Source organism: Neodiprion pinetum, chromosome 6 (assembly GCF_021155775.2).
Source record: "Neodiprion pinetum isolate iyNeoPine1 chromosome 6, iyNeoPine1.2, whole genome shotgun sequence".
In the NCBI taxonomy this organism is placed as follows: Eukaryota; Metazoa; Arthropoda; class Insecta; order Hymenoptera; family Diprionidae; genus Neodiprion; species Neodiprion pinetum.
This window is the reverse complement of record NC_060237.1, coordinates 29,997,341-30,016,215: the sequence shown is the minus strand read 5'-3', so window position 1 is coordinate 30,016,215 and position 18,875 is coordinate 29,997,341. Positions and strand designations below refer to the sequence as shown.

At 43.3% G+C, this 18,875-nt stretch overlaps 1 protein-coding gene across 3 annotated transcripts; it reads left to right on the top strand.

Moving 5' to 3' along the window:
• The first annotated feature begins 227 nt into the window (after positions 1–227).
• On the top strand, positions 228–18,141 carry LOC124222002 (endoplasmic reticulum aminopeptidase 2). 3 transcript variants are annotated; one of them, XM_046632519.2, is made up of 15 exons: positions 228–1,062; positions 5,276–6,085; positions 12,288–12,440; positions 12,652–12,737; positions 12,806–12,902; positions 13,057–13,139; positions 13,213–13,418; positions 13,503–13,683; positions 14,020–14,245; positions 14,338–14,900; positions 15,007–15,238; positions 15,329–15,734; positions 15,815–15,957; positions 16,042–16,394; positions 16,514–18,141. In XM_046632519.2, exons 2-15 carry the CDS (start codon positions 5,959–5,961, stop codon positions 16,667–16,669), a joined length of 3,012 nt encoding a protein of 1,003 aa, XP_046488475.1. In that variant the 5' UTR covers positions 228–1,062; positions 5,276–5,958; the 3' UTR covers positions 16,670–18,141. The 3 variants fall into 3 exon arrangements, with proteins under 3 accessions (XP_046488475.1, XP_068993130.1, XP_068993131.1); XM_069137029.1 differs by lacking the exon at positions 228–1,062 and adding an exon at positions 4,364–4,684; XM_069137030.1 differs by lacking the exons at positions 228–1,062; positions 5,276–6,085 and adding an exon at positions 9,339–10,248.
• Positions 18,142–18,875: the final 734 nt, after the last annotated feature.

Here is an 18,875-nt window from a genome sequence, read left to right as displayed (position 1 = left end):
GGGACTAACGACCCCAGGACAGCTGCACGCGAAAAACCATAGCGAGATCTCGATTCCCATCCCCGTTGCTCACCCTCGCGTCGCTCCAGCAAACCGAGGATCCAGATGCGCAACCTGTGGCTCGGGTTGGGCCGGGACGCCGCGAATTGCTGTCGGGTGTTCTGGGGGGCGATCCCCATTTGCCGGAAGTTGGCGGCACGCTCTGTGTTCTCGGTGAGCCAGGCTCAGTGCCACTCTCAGATTCGAACGGGTCGCATCGTCGGGTCGGTCGCTTCCACGCCAGCAAACCGGGTTACTCTGCATGAGATCAGAAGGGGATTTAACACCATTCGTAAATCATCGTTCGACAGCGTTTCTCCTGGTGGTGATGAAGGTTCGTCGTCGTCGTTGTCCATTCGCCCGAGTCACTTTATGAGCGGCAGGATTTCGGACGACGCCCGACGTCCCGACGCTCTATTTTTCACCCGGATCCCACGAAGACGAAAATCACCACCGTTCTCGTGGGAAACAAAGTCGAAATCATCATCGAAACCGGAACTCTATCATCCACGCGGTGCGGACTAATCGGAACACCGTGCCTACTTCCTGCTGCACCACCTCACGTTTTAGACGTAACAGGTGATAGCGTTCAAAGATGTAAAGGAACAGCTTGAAAGCTGGTTGTTGTGGACAAATTTCGCAAAATTCCATACTCTCGGGTGCATAAATTTTGATACATTGTAGATTCTAAATACTGACAAGTTCGATAAAAAAGATACCAAGTTCGAAACCGTAGCCTTCGTATAGTGCAGTCTTTTTCTGAGTTGTGTAAACACAGGGTACTGAGTGAAAAATTGTCAAAGCAGGACAACGAGTGAGTTTCTGGCCTCGAAGTTTGTAGTTGGCAGATTGGTGGGACAGAAGTTACGCTTCTGCCGATGTAACGGTGCCGCCAGTAACAAACACAGCAGCGTGACCCGGAGCAAAATAACTTGGGAAAGACATGAGTCCACCAGTTGAGGAAAAACAAAGCCCCGGGAAACAATGAATTACACGGAGCATCGCGAATCACCGCTAGTTGAGGTAATTATTTACATTGATGGACTGGCAGATACTTTTTCTCATGCAGATCTGGAGTTGAGGATAAGCGTAACTACGTTAAGCACGATTCCCGATGATCGGATTATTACCGGAGTGACTCGCTTTTTTACTACTGCTTGATTCGAGGTTCGGGGCTTAAAGCCACAACGATTTTTATCCATACTGCATTATCTTGATACCACAGTGTGTTCAGGATAATCTCTATGATAGTAAAATTGAAGATTCTTCGCGTGAGGATCAAGCCTCGGTATTTGAAGATGCATCAGATCCTTTCTCTCACTCCTCATTTCCGTAATTTTTAAACAGCACGTTTTGCTTGGAAGCAGATATGTAAGTAAGAAATTCTAGCACCGATTTCGATCTTCGGATAATTCCAGCCTATTTGATTTGTTTGTGATCATTGAGATATTCGAATAGTTCAGGAGAGGGTCAAAAACAATAAGCGGTCTTGAAATCCAATTCGTAATTCCGAATTTCTCTACCTCACACGGTATTGAGAGATAATTGCATTCCCGGATCCACAACCTCGCTTTCGTCAGATTCCCGCGTGTAAAGGAGCGTGTTTGGTACGTTATGTGTACGCAATCGGATTTCAGTGACGGGCTACAAGTTTGTATAGTTTACGTTGATGGCTGTCCCCAAGTAGATAACATTTAACCCTAAAAGATGAACTTCTACTCGACGAACAAATTGCCGCGTAACCGACAATTATTTCATTCCCGTCGAGTACGAGTGTCAGAAATCCACTATAATCTTCGTTACCGAGATTGCGTCTTACTTTCAATCAGGCCTACGCGAGCGACGCTCGTCGTGTAACTTTATCTTCCCATTGACCCTCGACGGCCGTTTCTATACACAAATTCTGTACACATTACTTTATGTTTACTCAATATTGTTGCGATTGTGGAAATAACAGTGACGGAAAGATTGCCCTGCGACAATAATGAAAATTATCATGATATTTATACGTTATACGTGGATGTGTTGAATTGATTAAAAACGGTATCTCCTTACTGTGTAGTAAAAAAATATATGAAATCCATGAAATTACAACGAAAAACCTCGATCGTAATTGAATGTGAATATCTTTCTATAATTTCATTAAAAAAAAACAAAGTGAATTGTGTTACATGAATTTTCAGGTTCTCCACATTTTTACGAGGAAAGATTATTTTACTAAAATTCAAGTCAATGAATTCCATTCCTACATTATCAACATCGATGTTCTCCGTAACGGTTTGTTTCAATAATATAATAATTGGAAGGTGAAGAACTCGACTGTAAAGTCTCAATTAATAACCGCCACGCAGAGTACATGTATAGGGCATTCCGCCTCCGTTCCTAAAATTGCATTTTAACGTTGCGAGAACGCAGCCCATCCTCTTATTTCCAAACGCACACCGCTGTCGATACGTAACTCCGTTTCAACCTTCGATCGATTCCACCCTCAAATACACCGCCGTTTTTGTCCGCACGCACACCAGCTCGCATGTTACTGCCATATTTTACTGCGGAGAACCCAGCCTGAAGAGTTTATTGAAATGATCGTTCCCCTGCCCGTTGGACCTGAATATGGATCAGGGAACATATAGATCTGTACACCTACATTTATAGAATGTAGAAGTCCTTTCCACTGGCTGACAGAAGCTTCCGTATTAATCTTTCCGCTATTTAAGTTCTCTTGATTTTCACGATCAATTCCGAAGATCCGAAACAGAATAATTGAAAATTCAGCTTTACTGCCAAATGTTGCAGTGGCAGAACGCAATGAAATATCCGCTGAGACAGCTGAACTATATGCAAATCCATGAATCAACTTATTCCCCTAAAATGTTGCATTTTTTTTGCGAAAAAAAAACTGCTTTTTAAAAGCTCTTTTATCTGTGAACGGGAATTTACGTCGCGTCTGATAAAAGTCATTTTATTCGATATGTAAGTGAAAACGGATTTTTTTTTTCCTTGCCATTGTAAATATATCCATTGTATAATCAAATAGGAATTTAGAAAAGCCTCATAGCGACGTAATTCGTACCTCGGTTGGAAATGCAGATTCTACAGCTATAAAAATATCATGTTACAAAGTTAATTTACGTCCACAGTTCGTTACGTAAATGACATTAATTGGTTCAACTTTGAAATTCGATTATGCCGCCTGAATTAAGCATACTTTCTGAGTAAACTTTTTGCGATTCAGTTTGAAAACGAATTATTTCGCAACTAAAGCTTACACGGCTGAGGAAAATTTAAACATTGTAGGATTAATTGTCGTGTAGTATTCTGGCACGGTTACGACATTCGTTAACCCCCAAAATTCGTCCGGTTACTTCGACCGTCGTAATTCCTGCACGGCAACTGAACCCTACCGATATTTTCTGCCGTTCGATACTATCCGAGCCGTGCAGACGGCTAATTGTAATCGCGAGGTTCTTCGTGGAACTTGATATTAACTTGAGAAGCCTTCGATCAGCCGGAGCAGCCCGACTTTGGCTAACAGGATCACGATGCGATCAGTACGTCTACACGTGCCGGTAAGAAAATTGGCTCGTGCCTGTGACTGTAAAAGGGCGAAAAAAAAAATGATTAAAAAACGTCAGTGAAATGTGAGACTACGCCCAATAAAGCTGTACGCTAAAAAGTGAACGACAAGGTTTTGCGCAAAGTGGGATGAAAATTTTTTAATCGTGTATCCCGATTTTTCTCTATCTTACGAATTCGGATTAAGTTGTTAATGAATCCGCTCGTTTGCATGTTAGACAATCATACAGCCGCACGAGTCGTATCGGTATCGTGACTGTATTTCTCTGTTGTTCCTTTTTTCTTCTTCATTTCCTGTTATTTTCTTTCCTGCGTTATTATCGACGAAACACAATGTTATAACCTCCCCGATAATTACGAGTCTGGCGTTCAAAAAGACGGCGTTAAATTAAACCGTGAGTTTCGATCGCCACTCTGCCAACCGCTCCCGATATAAACACCGAGGGTGGGAGAAATTATAAGATTCTCCGACACGACTTCTGCCAGGTCATAGCACACACCTCCGTGCTTTCGTGTCTAGCCTAATACCCATCGGCCACAACACTGGCTAATTATACTCAGTCAATCCGAGTCGCTTTGTCGCGATCAACCAAATCCAACGAGCGCCGCGCGATTCTTTTCAAATTCCAACAAGCGGTCTATCACTCGTTTCTAATTTTATCTATCGCGTGTAGTATCTGTTACAAAGCCCTGGAGGACTTTCACCATCGAAAATATTCCTCACTGGTGAGATTCGATTGAACAATAAAACGAAATATTGAGACCAAAAGATTTCACGGTGCGCGTGAAATCATTCCCTATTTGTTCGGAATTTATACAACGCCGTGTGGTTGAACTGAAGTTCGATTTATCGCTCATCAGACGCAGGTAATTGATCGTGGAAATAATTGCGGTAGTTCTGCACAATGAAAACATTTACAGAATGCCCGCGGAGTGAAAACGATGCACAGAAATGGATAGTTGAGATGGTTGAAAGCTCACAGCCACGGCCGCGTGCAGCCGGCGATCGTTATTAACCACTGCTGGTGCATTATTCGCGAGTGATAAAAAGAGATTACTCGGAACCAAGGTAATAACAGAACGAAAGTGGACAGGTATTAGTCGCCCGTAAATTGAAAGCTGTTACGTAATCCGTGCCAATTATTTCGAGGAGCTGCAAAAGCTCACAATTTACGTACGATCGTAACTTTGCGAAGTTTGAGTTAAATCCCGGAACCAGGTATTATTTGCGAGCGAAGAATTACCAGACAATTTGGGTTTCCAATATTTTTACAAATACGACTTTGACGGCTTACGGCAGTGCGTGAGACTCCGTAATTTTCCCCGCCTCTGTAAAGCTGCGTAATTATATTTGACCCAGAGAAAAAAATTACGCCTGAAAGCCGAGCGTTGTATTTTTACAGCCCTGATACTCAGCTCCGAGAAAGTCAGGGGAAATTCAAACCTTGGCAAAGAATCGGCGGATATGACTTGAGAAAAAAATATCTTATGTTTTCTAGGTTGGATTTTTATCGTTGAATGCTAGTTAAAATCTTCGTATTAAGAAGAAATTCGTGGGATCGATATTGAGGGGAAAATTAGAATCGAAATTCAGTTTTTCAAGTTTTTACCCACGCCAATTATCGATCTTGGTTTCATCGAATCGTTTCTCTCGTTTCAGGCTCAGCTTTCGACGGACCCTGAAGTGGATAAGCAGCTGCGTCTGCAGTTCTGAACAAAGCACAGGATAATGGGGGTTCTGGAAACTCCAGCAACACAAAGTGACACTTTCAGGAAGAATCGCAAGGATCCAGTCGAAATTTTTAACCGAATGATGACCATTGTTAATTCCGGGCGGATTTTGCACTCGTAGAATGATCCAGTGATTGTTGAAAAGTGTTTCAGTCAGTGATTATCGGTGCACGAAAGAGTCACGGTACGGCGATTAGGCGTTTATTAGTAGAGGACGATTTTATACTCGAGCTTTTGGATGGAGAAGAGGAAGATAGAAAATTTGCTAAAATTTTTACTCTTTGATTATTTAATCTACGCTTCTTAGGCACTTCAAAATTTATACCTGCAACGGGACCAAGAACTTTATCAGCGCTTTGAAAGTAATATACATGTAATATACAATTCTACGATTCTTCAGCGAGCTTAACGATAATTATTACAGCAGTGGCAATCGCGTGAAAATATCAGGCCGTAATAAATAATAAGCAGATTCGCCAATTCGTTAATTGGGTAATCATCGAGCGGGTGAATTAATTCGCACTTTAAAATATTATAAACCGAAGTCGTACCAACCCTGAACGAAACCAGACCGAAGTAATAACGTTAAAACGGCAATACGAGGAAGAAGAAATGCCGCCTCCAGCCGCGTTGAGGCAGGATTCCGAGGCAATTCGCATGGACTCCCTCGGGAAAACTTCCGCTTCTAGACCTCCGGGCCAGAACGGAAATGCGAACACGGAAATACCGGGAAACTCAGGTAAGCTATGACAACGATTCCAATTTGTGAACTATCCCCGAGTCACTGACCTCGGTGAGAACCCTCGACTAAGAGATAATGATCTAGAATATTGAACTCGGAATCAGCAGCTGCATTGAGTAGTTCCAGGATTGAAACGAATATTCATTTTTTATAAATTCTTACAGGGAATTTTTGTTGATTTCTTTTGTAATATGTTTTAGTAGACTAAAAACTAAGCGAAACGTATTTTTTTTTTTATCTGCCTTTAAACACTTTGAGGGGCTGAAACCACCCTCCAAAGTAAGCCGTGTCAAGGGGTGATTTGGCAGTTTTCTTTTCTTTTCTTTTCAATTGACAAAATTACTTTTTTCATATTTCTTTATGTGAAAACTTTTCCGGTTGGATTGATTGACAAATATTATATTCTTGTGAGTGAAACTGCCAAATCGCCCCTTGATATGGCTTACTTTGGAGGGTGGTTTCACCCCCTCAAAGTGTTTAATGGCATATAAAAAAAAATACGTTTCGCTTGGTTTTTAGTCTATCACAACGTATTACAAAAGAAATCAAATCGGAGAGATTGGCCTGTGATACCTTTCTTTTCAGTAGCGAAACTACCTTCCAGTTAAGACTAGAATTGAAAAACGTGTCTCGAGGAATTACATAAAGAAAGAAAAAGGTTTCCGTACACAACGTAAGCTTACAGAGACGGCTTTCCATCGCGAATGCAAAAATGGCCGTACACACCGACGGTATAGAAAACCAACGTCGATCTCGCCTCCCAGGCATAAAATATGTTTCGCCTAGTTTAGCTTATCGCCTTATAGCACTGCCTTTCTCGGCTCAACTGGTGTCAATATTTAAACCGTGATCGAAAATACACGCCCTCTGCAGCCTTTCAGAAATATTGGAAATTAATAAGTTATTCCTATACACGCGGTCGTGTAACTCCAGAGCGAGAGTTTTATCCTCAAATCGCATATTAATCTGTCGGAACGACTCAGATCTCCGATTATAAGTAACTTACATGAATACTTTAATCGCATTACTCTGCCGGAAGACACAGGCGCAAATGCGCTGCAAATTGCGCAACGTTCTTGCATCCGAGACTTGCGTAACTATAAAAAAATACACCGTCATGAGATCTGAGGAGAACGTACGCGATGGTTAAAATATAGCGTGAATTGTCACAATAGTTACGCAAATTGAGCAAAAGGCTGTAAACCGAGGGTGACAGCCGTTTTTCTCATCGATGAATATTTATTTGTTTTTGGACACGCGGGTGAACCACAATTGTAATGAATTCTTGTTTCACCGGCGGCGCGGAAAGGTATAAATAATTAAGTGCACGCAGTCGCTTCTGTCACCGTACAAACAATTGGCAGATGTACATACATGCCTGTAAGGCCACGCGTCGTTGAAACACCGCGTGCACATCAGTGGATTGCGCAATGAGCACGTAACGCAAGTCGAGTCAAGTATCAATTATAGTTATTTGTACTGTCATTAACTGGCCGCGTGCAGGTCCAGACGATAAACTGGAAAATAAGGATCATCCAAGATCACAACAACGCTAAATTGCAAAATTTTCCGAAGGAACGTTACAATCTTCAACTAAAATTTTCACTACGACATTGACTTTTGAAACCTGTTTTTTTCTCCCTTTCGTTTGATGAAATATGCGAAAGTTGTAGCAGTAAATAAGAGAACCTTGTATATTCACGGCTGGAGTCGATGCTCTAGACATTCGAATCCCATGATGCAGGATGGCTTTAGACTAGGCAGCTTTACGAGTTACGAAGCTTCGCAGGTGGAAATATATACCCGTTAGGGCTGCCCGTTTATGTTAAGGTGAATAACGGAAAACTCTGACAAGTTTAATCTATGTATTTGTATGACCTCTTGACCCGCATTCACCTGTGAAACATTGTTCTCGGGATCGCGGTGAAAATCTTCGTGCGTTAAATTAAAACTGTACGATGTATGCGCGAGGAGAATCAGCATACGTATGACAACGACGACGACGATGATGATGATGATAACAACGCGCAGCTTCAGACGTGTCGTCGTGAACGGAGCTGGAGGTCCCTTTTCAACGCATCGTCCCTGTCGTTAAATTTCTTTTTCGAAGCCTTCCGGCATGCGAATCTCTCATCCATTTTCGGGGGCATTGAAGTCATGCTAAAATGACTCTCGCTACCAATTTCAGAGGGTGTTTTAACCAATGACGAAAATGCCGAGTCCCTGAAGGGGCGACGCGCGGTCGCCCGACGAACGTGATTTTCACTTCGTGAAACTGCTTTATTGCCGTTGAAACGATGGAAAATGCGATTGTCAAGTATCGGTGGCTCGGCTTAACGGTAGCTGAGACCGAGCGGAGCCGAGGGGAGCGAAACACACTCGGTTAGACGCCGATCGATGCGCGATTCATGTTTCTCGTCGCGACGACCCCGACGCCACGCTATCAGGGGTGGCTGCAGATGATGCGATGCTTCGATGGTTAATAGCAGAAATATTCCCCACAAAGAACGACGCGAGACTTGGGAGATGGAAAAGGCACGAGCATCGTTGGTTCGGTGCCAATTAGTCACGTGAGAAAAACTACTCATCGATTCATGCCGATTTTGACGCGAATTTTCGAGTAAAGAGGACTGCTACTTGAATTCGATTATTGGCCAACTAAGCTTGCGTCAATTCCTCGATACCTCGAATTGTCGATCCAAGGTTTCGAATCGGGATTCGATCTGCCGTGCCAACGACATTGGAAGATGAAGATTCTCTTCAGGCCATGACCGTGTTGTGGATATTTGAAAAAGTGGATCAAATCACACCGTTGACGAGCTTTAGCCGAGTCCTGAAAATCTGGAGCCATTTCTTCTTCGGGCAAAATAGTCGACGCGTTTTTGCACGTCGAATCGCGACGCGCCTGGGCGGTCGATTTCGATCAAGAATTCGTCGGTATAACCAGCACGACCCGACATCCGTGAGATTTCGGCTTCTACCGAGGATCAAAGCCGGTTACCAGGGAAAATCCATTTCCCAGAGAGGGTGGTCGGTCGGCGGTCGGTAAAACGGAGCGCTTTGCTCGTTCCATGGGAATCAAGTTCCGATTCGACGAACGACCTTCGCCGGGGTTCGAGGAGATGGCAACACTACAACCCGTTGCGAAACGGGGGGTGGTTTTTATCGGGGGACGCACCAGCCACCACCCCAAAAGCTCGAACCACCCCCGAGAGCCTCGACTGCAGGGTGAAATATAATCGACGTGCGTCGCCATTGTAGCTTCACCGCCGCAACGTCGCTAAATCGCATCGGTGGCGAGAACGCGAATATCAATGAAATGTCAAGGAGCGGCGGACCGTGCGTTGTTACTCTTAATCGCGGCGATACCGTCCCGAAAACACACTCGTGAAAAAAACGCGCCGGGGCCGGTCAGTGTGCAGGATCGAAATTCGAGCTCGTTTCGCCACCGCTTTTCATAATCCTCAATAATTTCATGCCGCACCATACGAATGCCAAAGTGTCGTGTCCCGCTCGTCGTTGGATTCTGAGGAGGAATTAGTCGAGGTGAAAAGAATCGGCTGTGACGAATCGAAAATTGCTCCCAAAACGACGGTTCCTCAAAGGATTCAACATCTTTCCATTATCCCTGACGGTGGGTAACACCGTTCAACGTCCAACTGGGAAAGATACATCATGGATTTATGCAGTTTCGCGTAGCCGGATGTACGTCCGCACGTTTCTCGATAAATAAGCAAACTCGAGTCGAAAATAATAAGAAGCAAAAACCAGACGGCTTTACCCCGGAATGCCGCCCATCGCGCACCGCTGACCTACATGCAAGCTGCAAGTGCTGCAACATCGTGCACCAGATCCAGCAGCAACCAGTCTCGCAGTCTCCTCGACACGCCATCGGGGAAAGAAGAGTCGTGTCCTCCGCCGATCCGAAGAGCGGCAATCGTTGACCGACGCCGACCTTGGTTTGACCTTGGTGGAACCGGGACTAAGGCTCGCGCGAAAAGTGACCGAGCGTTGAATTGTGGCGGAACAGAGGGAGCCACTCATTAAGATATCCTACGCCTTGAGCGAGGGAAACGTCAAGGGGTTTGTTTACAAAAGACCACCACCCATTCGATTCGCCATGAGTGAACAGGACGTCGATGATGTTGCCTTCTTGACAGGTGAGAACTGAGAGATATTCCTCCGCGTTTCAACTCAAAATGGGTAAAACGCTTCGATAGATCCGTTTAAAATGAAAAATGAAGAGTGAAGAATGCTTCGAAAAACATAATTTAAACGGGTCGATACGAATGGTTACTTTGACAACTGTTAAAATGAAAAATGGACGATATGTATTTAAAATGGTTCACATAATGAAATCATTTTTTATATCTCATCTGCAATAGAGCACTTGTCGATTATGTTTTTGTTTCTCTTTTTCTTTTCACTTTATGTATGCAGTATTTGCTTCAAAGAGCAACTGCTTCTCGAACGTGTCATCGTTCATGCTTCTCCTTTTGGATCGCACGAACACAGAACCGTAGGAAAACAATAGTTCCGCTGGTGCAGGTGACGGCAAAGGCGTATCGTACGTGACACTGTTGGGTAAAATGCTTTCGAAAACGTAATTTAAATAGTTCAATGTAAATGGTTACGTTTTAGAACATTTAAAATGTTGAATACAAAATGTCATTTACATTTTAAAAACCTATTTTAATTTAAACCATTTCAAATATTACCCAGCAGTGGTCGACCCGCGTGTCAAGTCATTGAATTCAAGTTACGCGTACCTATAATAATACGGTAGGTTTGAACTTGAGTTTAATTAGATCGAAGTCAGCGCGTGGAGACAGAGATCGCAGAATACAAAAGTATGACAGCCGTTCGTAATTACGTAATCGAAATTGACACGCTTCGCTCTTATTGCACCCGTCGTCCACTGTTCCTTATTCCATTACAACTCGACCTTCTTCTGTATAACTGCGCGATTCGTTTCTCCGTCCGATGCGACAAAGTTGAAATTTTTTTCGAAAGAGCTGATCAGCAGACATTTTCACTCGCAAGGGTGGCTCGCCTGGAGATGGTGCAACGAAAAAGAATACCATAAACTGGTGGCGTAAAAAGAAAGGGGCGATCGCTGGCCGAGTGACCGATTAATTCCGTACTCGACATGCCGTTTGTACGTTATAGATAAGGAGACGCGAAGAGCACGTGCAGACGATCAATATCACGTCTAGCGCATTGTATATAGACCTAGTTTTGACAATCCTATGTGTAAATGCAACATGCACCGTACAGCGTTCAATCTACCCGCGATGAGCGTCATTGATGCGAATATTTAGTGCGCGAAAAAATTATGCAGATGAGCTTTGCAAGGTGGAAATTTTTGAGACGCCAGACCTGCTCACCGAGCATTGTGTGCTAATACCGCGAAATTAATCGATGCCGAAATTTCATCAGGGTAAAAACCACCGATTCACGTCCGTCGTTTGAAACAGAACGGGCTTGCGTAAGTTGGATAATTATTACGCCATTTCCCGTCGTGAATATTTGATAACAACGACCAGGGCAGACCTTGCGCAGCCTGGCATTTTAACGCTCAACACATTCCTGTTACTCTCACTCTTCGTGTCGAATTAATTAATCGCTGGATCTATGATTCCGTGACTGATACGATCTTCGTGCTGTCTACGGCGTCTTGGGTAAATCGTGCATATCTATCTAATTGCGGTTCGAACATAGAACCATTGCATTCTCCTAATACCAAGGCAGGTAAATTTATCCGTTTTGCCGCAAGCCTCGCTTTACAGGCCAATTTCGAAGCGTCGAATACCAATCTCGCGTTACTGTTTCAGTGTCAATATTATACCTTGTCAAAGCTGAAGAAGACATTATCGCGCTCCTTCGCGTTGCTTCTATGCCGTCATTAAGTTCAAAAATTATTGTAAATAAATTGAAAACACCGATATATGCATATTTTCAGCACAAAAATTTGTCCACTATACCAATTCTTGTACGAAACAGTGCCAAAGCGTTTTGCAAATATCTCGTCCTTCGGCGCACGAATACTGGGATCGATATAGCGCGTAATATAATGAAACGGTGAAAGTAATGACAAGGAAAAGCTTTTAAATTGATTGACCGAAGGTACAGGCCTGAGTTGAATAGTCCACGCACTGGCACGTCGCTAATTTTTTTCATTCCTCTACTCTTTATACAGGGGACAGCAACACCGGGCTGCACAAACGGAGCATATATGAGCAAAATGGAGTTGCCGTGTGTTCGCAAAAGAGAGCATTGTGCATCGCGACTGTCGTCTTTGCAATCCTCTTCGCCGTATCTCTCATAATCGCTTTCGCCGGTCCGCAAAACGGTGAGAATTATGATTCGTTGCAGATTTCTGCTGTACAGATATTTTTACGTAAAACATCTGCAGGTGAAAATTGTCGCACTGAATTATTTTAGTTCGAGGTATCGAATTCGCACTTGTTTTGAAAATGTCGTTTTGCACGTTTTATTCATTTACACAATGCCTAGCCAGATTTCTTGCATCTTGTTTTATCTCTACCTTTTCACCGCCATAGACTGTCCTTGTGCCGGAGAAAAACCAGCGAATCTTGAGGCTGAGGATGAGGGCGACGACGGCGGTCCCTTCGCTACCAATGGAGAGGTTATAACCCTTCTCTTTACGTTCTGATACAGGGATCGATAACACTCTAAAATCCCATTATCTTTCAGGTGTTCCCGTGGAACAACGTCAGGCTGCCGACTTTTGCCCATCCAACGAGGTACAACATCACGATTCACCCAAATCTAACGACACTGGAAGTTAAGGGTGAATACATTTCTCAATCGTACCTCTATTTGCAAATAAAACGGCGCTCGGAAAGCTCTCGTCTTTCTGCGAAGAGTCCGGAAACTTTGTATGACTCAAACTAGTCGACTATCCACTGATAATTTTCACCAACGTTCGTTATTCCTGATTCCAGGCCAAGTCACCATCGAATTCTACGTCGACAAAGAGACCAATTTCATCGTCTTCCATAGTAAAAATTTGACAATAAATGAAAAGGTAAGGGAGAGCCCTGAAAATGTAGGTTTTTCAACCGAGACCGGACCTCGTTAATCTTCGTAATATTTTACAGATGATCCAGGACCGCAAGGGTCACCGCCTCAAGATTTCTCAACTATTAGAATACCCGAAACACCAACAGCTTTACTTAGAATTAGAGGAGAGTAAATTTCGCAAGAGAGGAAATTATACAGTGCACCTCAGGTTCACTTCCAAGCTCGGGAATGAGCTCGAAGGTTTCTATCTCAGCAGCTACGTTACGGCGGATGGGGATAAGAGGTGAAGCCAAATAGTAGCATGCGCGAAATGAATTGGCGAATTCCTAAACTTTACCATTCCATCTGACGTTTTCTTGCTTCGCAGGCATTTAGCAACGACGCACTTCGAGCCGACTTACGCAAGATCCGCATTCCCCTGTTTTGACGAGCCTCAATTCAAGGCAAAGTTCAAAATGTCCATATTTCGGGACAGGTTTCACATAGCTCTGTGCAACATGCCCGTCGTCAATACCGAGGACGCCGGATTTTACATGGGAACCGGGCTGGTAAGTCCAATCAAGTGGTTTAACAAGCGACTTTCAACACTCGCGCTTCCAAGCTCACAATAATTTGCGGTGTGAAATTTTAAACGATCCTCGAAGTCTGAATGAAAAATACGTCTGCTTCAATCGTCTCCGTTTCGCTTATTCCGTCGAAGTACAATGCCGTCTTAATAAGCTTTGCGTGGCTGTTCGTTTCATCGCTATCGCTACAACGCCTTCTCTAACTCCCATATTACAATTTATTCCGAATGTTATCGTTCATTATAAATATCATCAAGAGCACCATGCGACACGACCGAGCGCTGCACCCGGGTAATTTAGAACAACTCGTTCTCACAGCTCCGGGACGACTTCCAAGAGTCGGTCGAAATGTCGACGTACCTCGTCGCTTTCGTGGTCTGCGATTACAAACGGGTCACCGAGATGACCTCGAGAAACGTTTCCGTCAGCGTTTACGCACCGGAAGCGATGCTGCCGCAAGCCCAGTTCGCCGTTAAAACAGCGGCGAAAATAATGGACTATTTCGAGGCTTACTTCGGGATCCATTACCCGCTTCCTAAGCAGGGTAAGACCTCGATGGAACTAAGCAACGATTTCATCGACTCGACTTATCCGCTCCGTTATTTGTTTATTTTTTCTCTCTCTTTTGCATTCCAGACCTGATAGCGATACCCGACTTCGCCGCGGGCGCGATGGAAAACTGGGGCCTGATAACCTACAGGGAAACTTCGATCCTCTACGACCCGGAAGAAACGTCGACCGCGGCTCACCAATGGGTCGCCATCGTCGTTGCCCACGAGTTGGCTCATCAGTGGTTCGGCAACTTGGTCACGATGAAGTGGTGGAACGATTTGTGGCTAAACGAGGGCGTCGCTAGCTTCCTCGAGCACAAGGGCGTCGACCACGTCGCTCCCGAATGGGGGATGATGAACCAATTCATCCTCGACAAGACCCAGTCCGCCCTTCACCTCGACGCCCTGGCCAGCAGCCACCCGATCAGCGTCCCGGTAAAAGACCCCTCGGAGATCGAGGCCATATTCGACACCATAAGCTACAACAAGGGGGCCGCGATTCTCTACATGCTGGAGGAGTTTCTCCTTGAGGAGGTCATGAAGAAGGGGCTCAACGACTACCTCAACACCCACAAATACGGGAACGCTGACACCAACGATTTGTGGGCCGTTTTCACCAAGCATGCGAATCACTCTTTCGATGTCAAGGTAGGTACATCGGTATTATCCCTGCGGATTAGAATCCCCCCCGTATGCAATTTCACGCTGGCAGATTCGCGGGAGCGAGACCTTTACCAAACCCTTTCTTCTTCAGAGCATAATGGACACCTGGACCCAGCAAATGGGCTTTCCGCTGATAACGATCAGTCGCGAGGGCAACGCGATACTCGCTACTCAAAAACGACTGCTTCTATCACCTCGTGAGAACGACACCGATCTGTTGACGCCGAAATCGCCGTTCGACTACAAGTGGTACGTTCCGCTGAGCTATTACACGAACTTGCAGCCCCGAGTGACGACGAACGTTTGGATGAACCTGACAGACGGTAACTATAATCAAGCGTGATCGAGCATTGCGATAAGACAGCAGGCGGACATCCAGACTCTTGAGCAACATTCTATTTTGCGGATTACAGTGTCCTTCGAAGTTCCTCCGGCGGTGGAATGGATCAAGGTTAACGTTAATCAGACAGGATTTTACCGGGTGAATTACTCCGAAGATATGTGGACCTCGATAATCACGACGCTTCACAACAACCACACCGTTTTCACACCCGCCGATCGAGCCAGCCTCATAGACGACGCTTTCACCCTCTGCAGGGCCGGGATTTTGAACGCGACTATCCCTCTGAAGCTCTCGCTCTACCTCTTGAACGAGCGCGACTTCGTCCCTTGGTCCACGGCCATCGAGCACTTGGAGTCCTGGTCCAAGATGATGAGCGAGACCGCTGGCTTCAAAAAGTACATCGCGTTCATGAAGACGTTGTTGGGACCCGTAACCGCGTACGTTGGTCTCAACGACACGGGATCCTATTCGACCAGGTCAGAGACTCAAGTCAGATACCGTCTTGAGAAAAAGAGAAGGATAACGTTACTCTTTTCTTCTTCGCAAACGTTTTCAGGCTGCTTCGGAGCAACGTTCTTGAGGCAGCGTTAATCGCGAACATCGAGGGTGTGGTTAAGCCGGCAAAACTGTTGTTCAAGAACTGGATGGAAAAGGGTACTCGGATACCGCCGAATCTTCGAGACCTCGTTTACGCCGCTGGTAAATTTTTTTCCCCACTGTTTCTTTGCGATTATGTACTTGACTTGGAACGCGAATCTCACTGTTTCGTTCTCAATCCGTCAGGGATAAAATACGGCGGGGAAAAGGATTGGAACTACTGCTGGAACATGTACAAGAAAACGCAGATTCCGAGCGAAAAGGTCATCCTTTTGAAGTCGCTCGGTCAGTCTATGGATCCGTGGATCCTGCAACGTTTCTTGCTCGCATCCCTTGACAGGGAGGAAATCAGGCCGCAGGATGTCGAACCCGTAATTGCCGTCGTCGCCCATAATCCGGAGGGCCAATTCCTCGCGTGGCGACATCTCAAAGCGTACTGGCCCAGATTTCAGACCATGTTCGGCAACGGCACCTTCACTCTCAGCGGATTCATTACAGTTGTTACTTCAACGTTCTGCACCGAGTACGATCTCCAGGAGGTGAGTGATATTGTTCAAAAGTAAATCAGTGGACATTGAAAGAGACGGTTGGATGGAAAAGGTTTTCCAATTCCTTCCGATTCTCCTTTCGTTCTTATTTTTTCATTTGCAATCGTCAGGTTTCGGAGTATTTCAAAAAGGTTGAAGTGGGCAGCGGCCAGCGAGCCTTGGAACAGAGCTTGGAGACTATAAGATTGAATATTCACTGGGTGAAGGAAAACGCGGAGACCATCAATCAGTGGCTGCACAATTATTTGAAAATCGATAAAAGCTAGGCGAAGAATTATCGCGAGCGAAGGTAAATGTATAAATTATTTTAAAAGCCTTGAATAACGGCGGAAACATTCATTCACTCTAAATTTTTGAAAGTAAGCAACGTGGATAAAGCTAGTCCAGAATTTTTCTATCCTCTACGGATACCGATGTGAGGGTCAATAGCGAATTTATATTTACGATGAAAATCAGAATAAATAAATATTAGATTGAAAACTAATTATGAGAGATGAAAAAAAAAAAAGAAAAAAAAACGTCCGGTCGTTGTGTTTAATGAGATGATGTAGTAGATTATTTCGAATATGTAGAGAATTCCCTGTTATACAACCTTACCTGCCTGAGGATAAAATTAAGAGAGTGTATAGAGAGAAAAAAGTGCTCTACACATATATTTCTCATCACTCGACTGTCAATTCCCAAACGGCATGCTTATTTTGAATTATAAAGAAAAAGTTTAAAAAAAAATTAATGATAATTAAACGAATAAATAAAATCTTAAGTCAATCGATAAGTAAATTCATAGGGACCTGCGAAATCGCTAGTACTGCCTTAAAATGCACTTTGCATATCTGGAAACAAAATATGTTTAATTATTAATCAGTTGATTGAATACTGAAATAAAATTACTTCCTATTTTGTCGTTCCTAACGAGGTAAGGCGACATCAAAGATAAATAAAAGTAATAATTAAAAACATCTTATTAATCGATCCGATCGAAATGTATAATAATGAATCGCATACTTAGCAATGAAAATTTAATATTAACGCGGTCGAAGTTGTACGATGTAGATGTGAATCCATCCAAATTAATAACGGTTGAGCAATGAGTATCTAATACGTCGATTAGGTCTAACGTCGACGAAAGTTAAAAGGCAAACATGGTTTTACGTTATTCTTATTGTAAGTGTAACTTTACCGGACCTATTAGAATATCATTCAACACACTTGCAGCGTTACGAATGAAAGGTTACACTGCTATCTGAAAATATTCCAATACCAGACGCTGAATCAGGGTCAAGTCCTTAGTATGTAATTGCAGACTATGAAGAGAGCTGAAGAGATGTACGTACACCCGTTGTATACCTACCTATGTACAATAACACATAACAATAATAATCCGTGGGTGTGAAAAGGTCTAAAACGAACTTTAGCTTTGGTAAAACTTAAGTAGCATATCAAACAAAATCTATATATAATATTATATTATATATACAGTTAGTGAATAAATTTACATTTAATGTCATACGTTGTGACACTATTTAGGTATAGAAACGTTAGTCAACAACTGATTAATCATTCAGCGCCAAATGCATTAGACTTATAAATTAGATGTAAATGAAACTGTAACGTCAAAATCAAAAAAAAAAAAAAATTGAAATCAAAGCAAAGTTGAAGGAAAAAAAAAAATTTAAATAGGTTTCGTACGCCATGTGTTCATGTTGCTGAAATCAATCCGTACAGCCTAATTAAAAAGGCCTGATAGTTAATTTTACGAATTATTTGCTTTCTCTTAAAGAGAAAATATCATAATTATTTACTTTGACAGATGATGAAAGTAATTGACCGACGAGAAACGATTCTCAGAATTTGTTTTCAGTAATTGTTGGCGAAAGAAAACTAAGAGATGTAGGATCTAATTTGAATTTCAATGCACACATAAAGTGATACGTGAAGAGTATCTCTGTACGGGTATACGCGTGTGCTTAATGTGACGGGATATTGTCGTTGACGTACTTACTTGTCCTTATTAAATAACAAGAAAAAAAGATCGAGTTTGAAATATTTGTAGTAAAAAAATTTGTCGTGTGTCATCGTTGAATGTTCGTCAAGCAGAAAAAATCTTTACTAATTGAAGGTAAGATTTACTGTGTGCTTAGAATTAATTGCTATAGTAATTAGTTATAAAATTGAAATGGCAGTAAGAAGCTTAAACTGTAAAACAGAACAAAAAGAACCGAGCACGAAGTCAGAACAAGAATTATGATCGATTCGTATGTGATGCAGCTCAAGAAAAAAAAATTCCTGCTGGCAGCATGAATAATTTCTTCTTTCCCACTGTAAATAAATGAACACGTTTTTCATGATATTTCATTTCGATAGATTTTTATACACGGCTATATTTTTGACAAATTATTATCGTATTTACGCACAACTTATAGACCTATGCCCACTTCTGCTGTATAGGAAGGGTTAACGACGTTGGAAATG

Bases quoted from the DNA above. Each gene is read 5' to 3' on its own strand.
- LOC124222002 (XM_046632519.2), top strand. From the start codon at position 5,959: ATGCCGCCTCCAGCCGCGTTGAGGCAGGATTCCGAGGCAATTCGCATG. The intron at 6,086-12,287 runs GTAAGCTATGAC...CTCTTTATACAG, and splicing joins GGAAATACCGGGAAACTCAG to GGGACAGCAACACCGGGCTG. The intron at 13,419-13,502 runs GTGAAGCCAAAT...CTTGCTTCGCAG, and splicing joins ACGGCGGATGGGGATAAGAG to GCATTTAGCAACGACGCACT.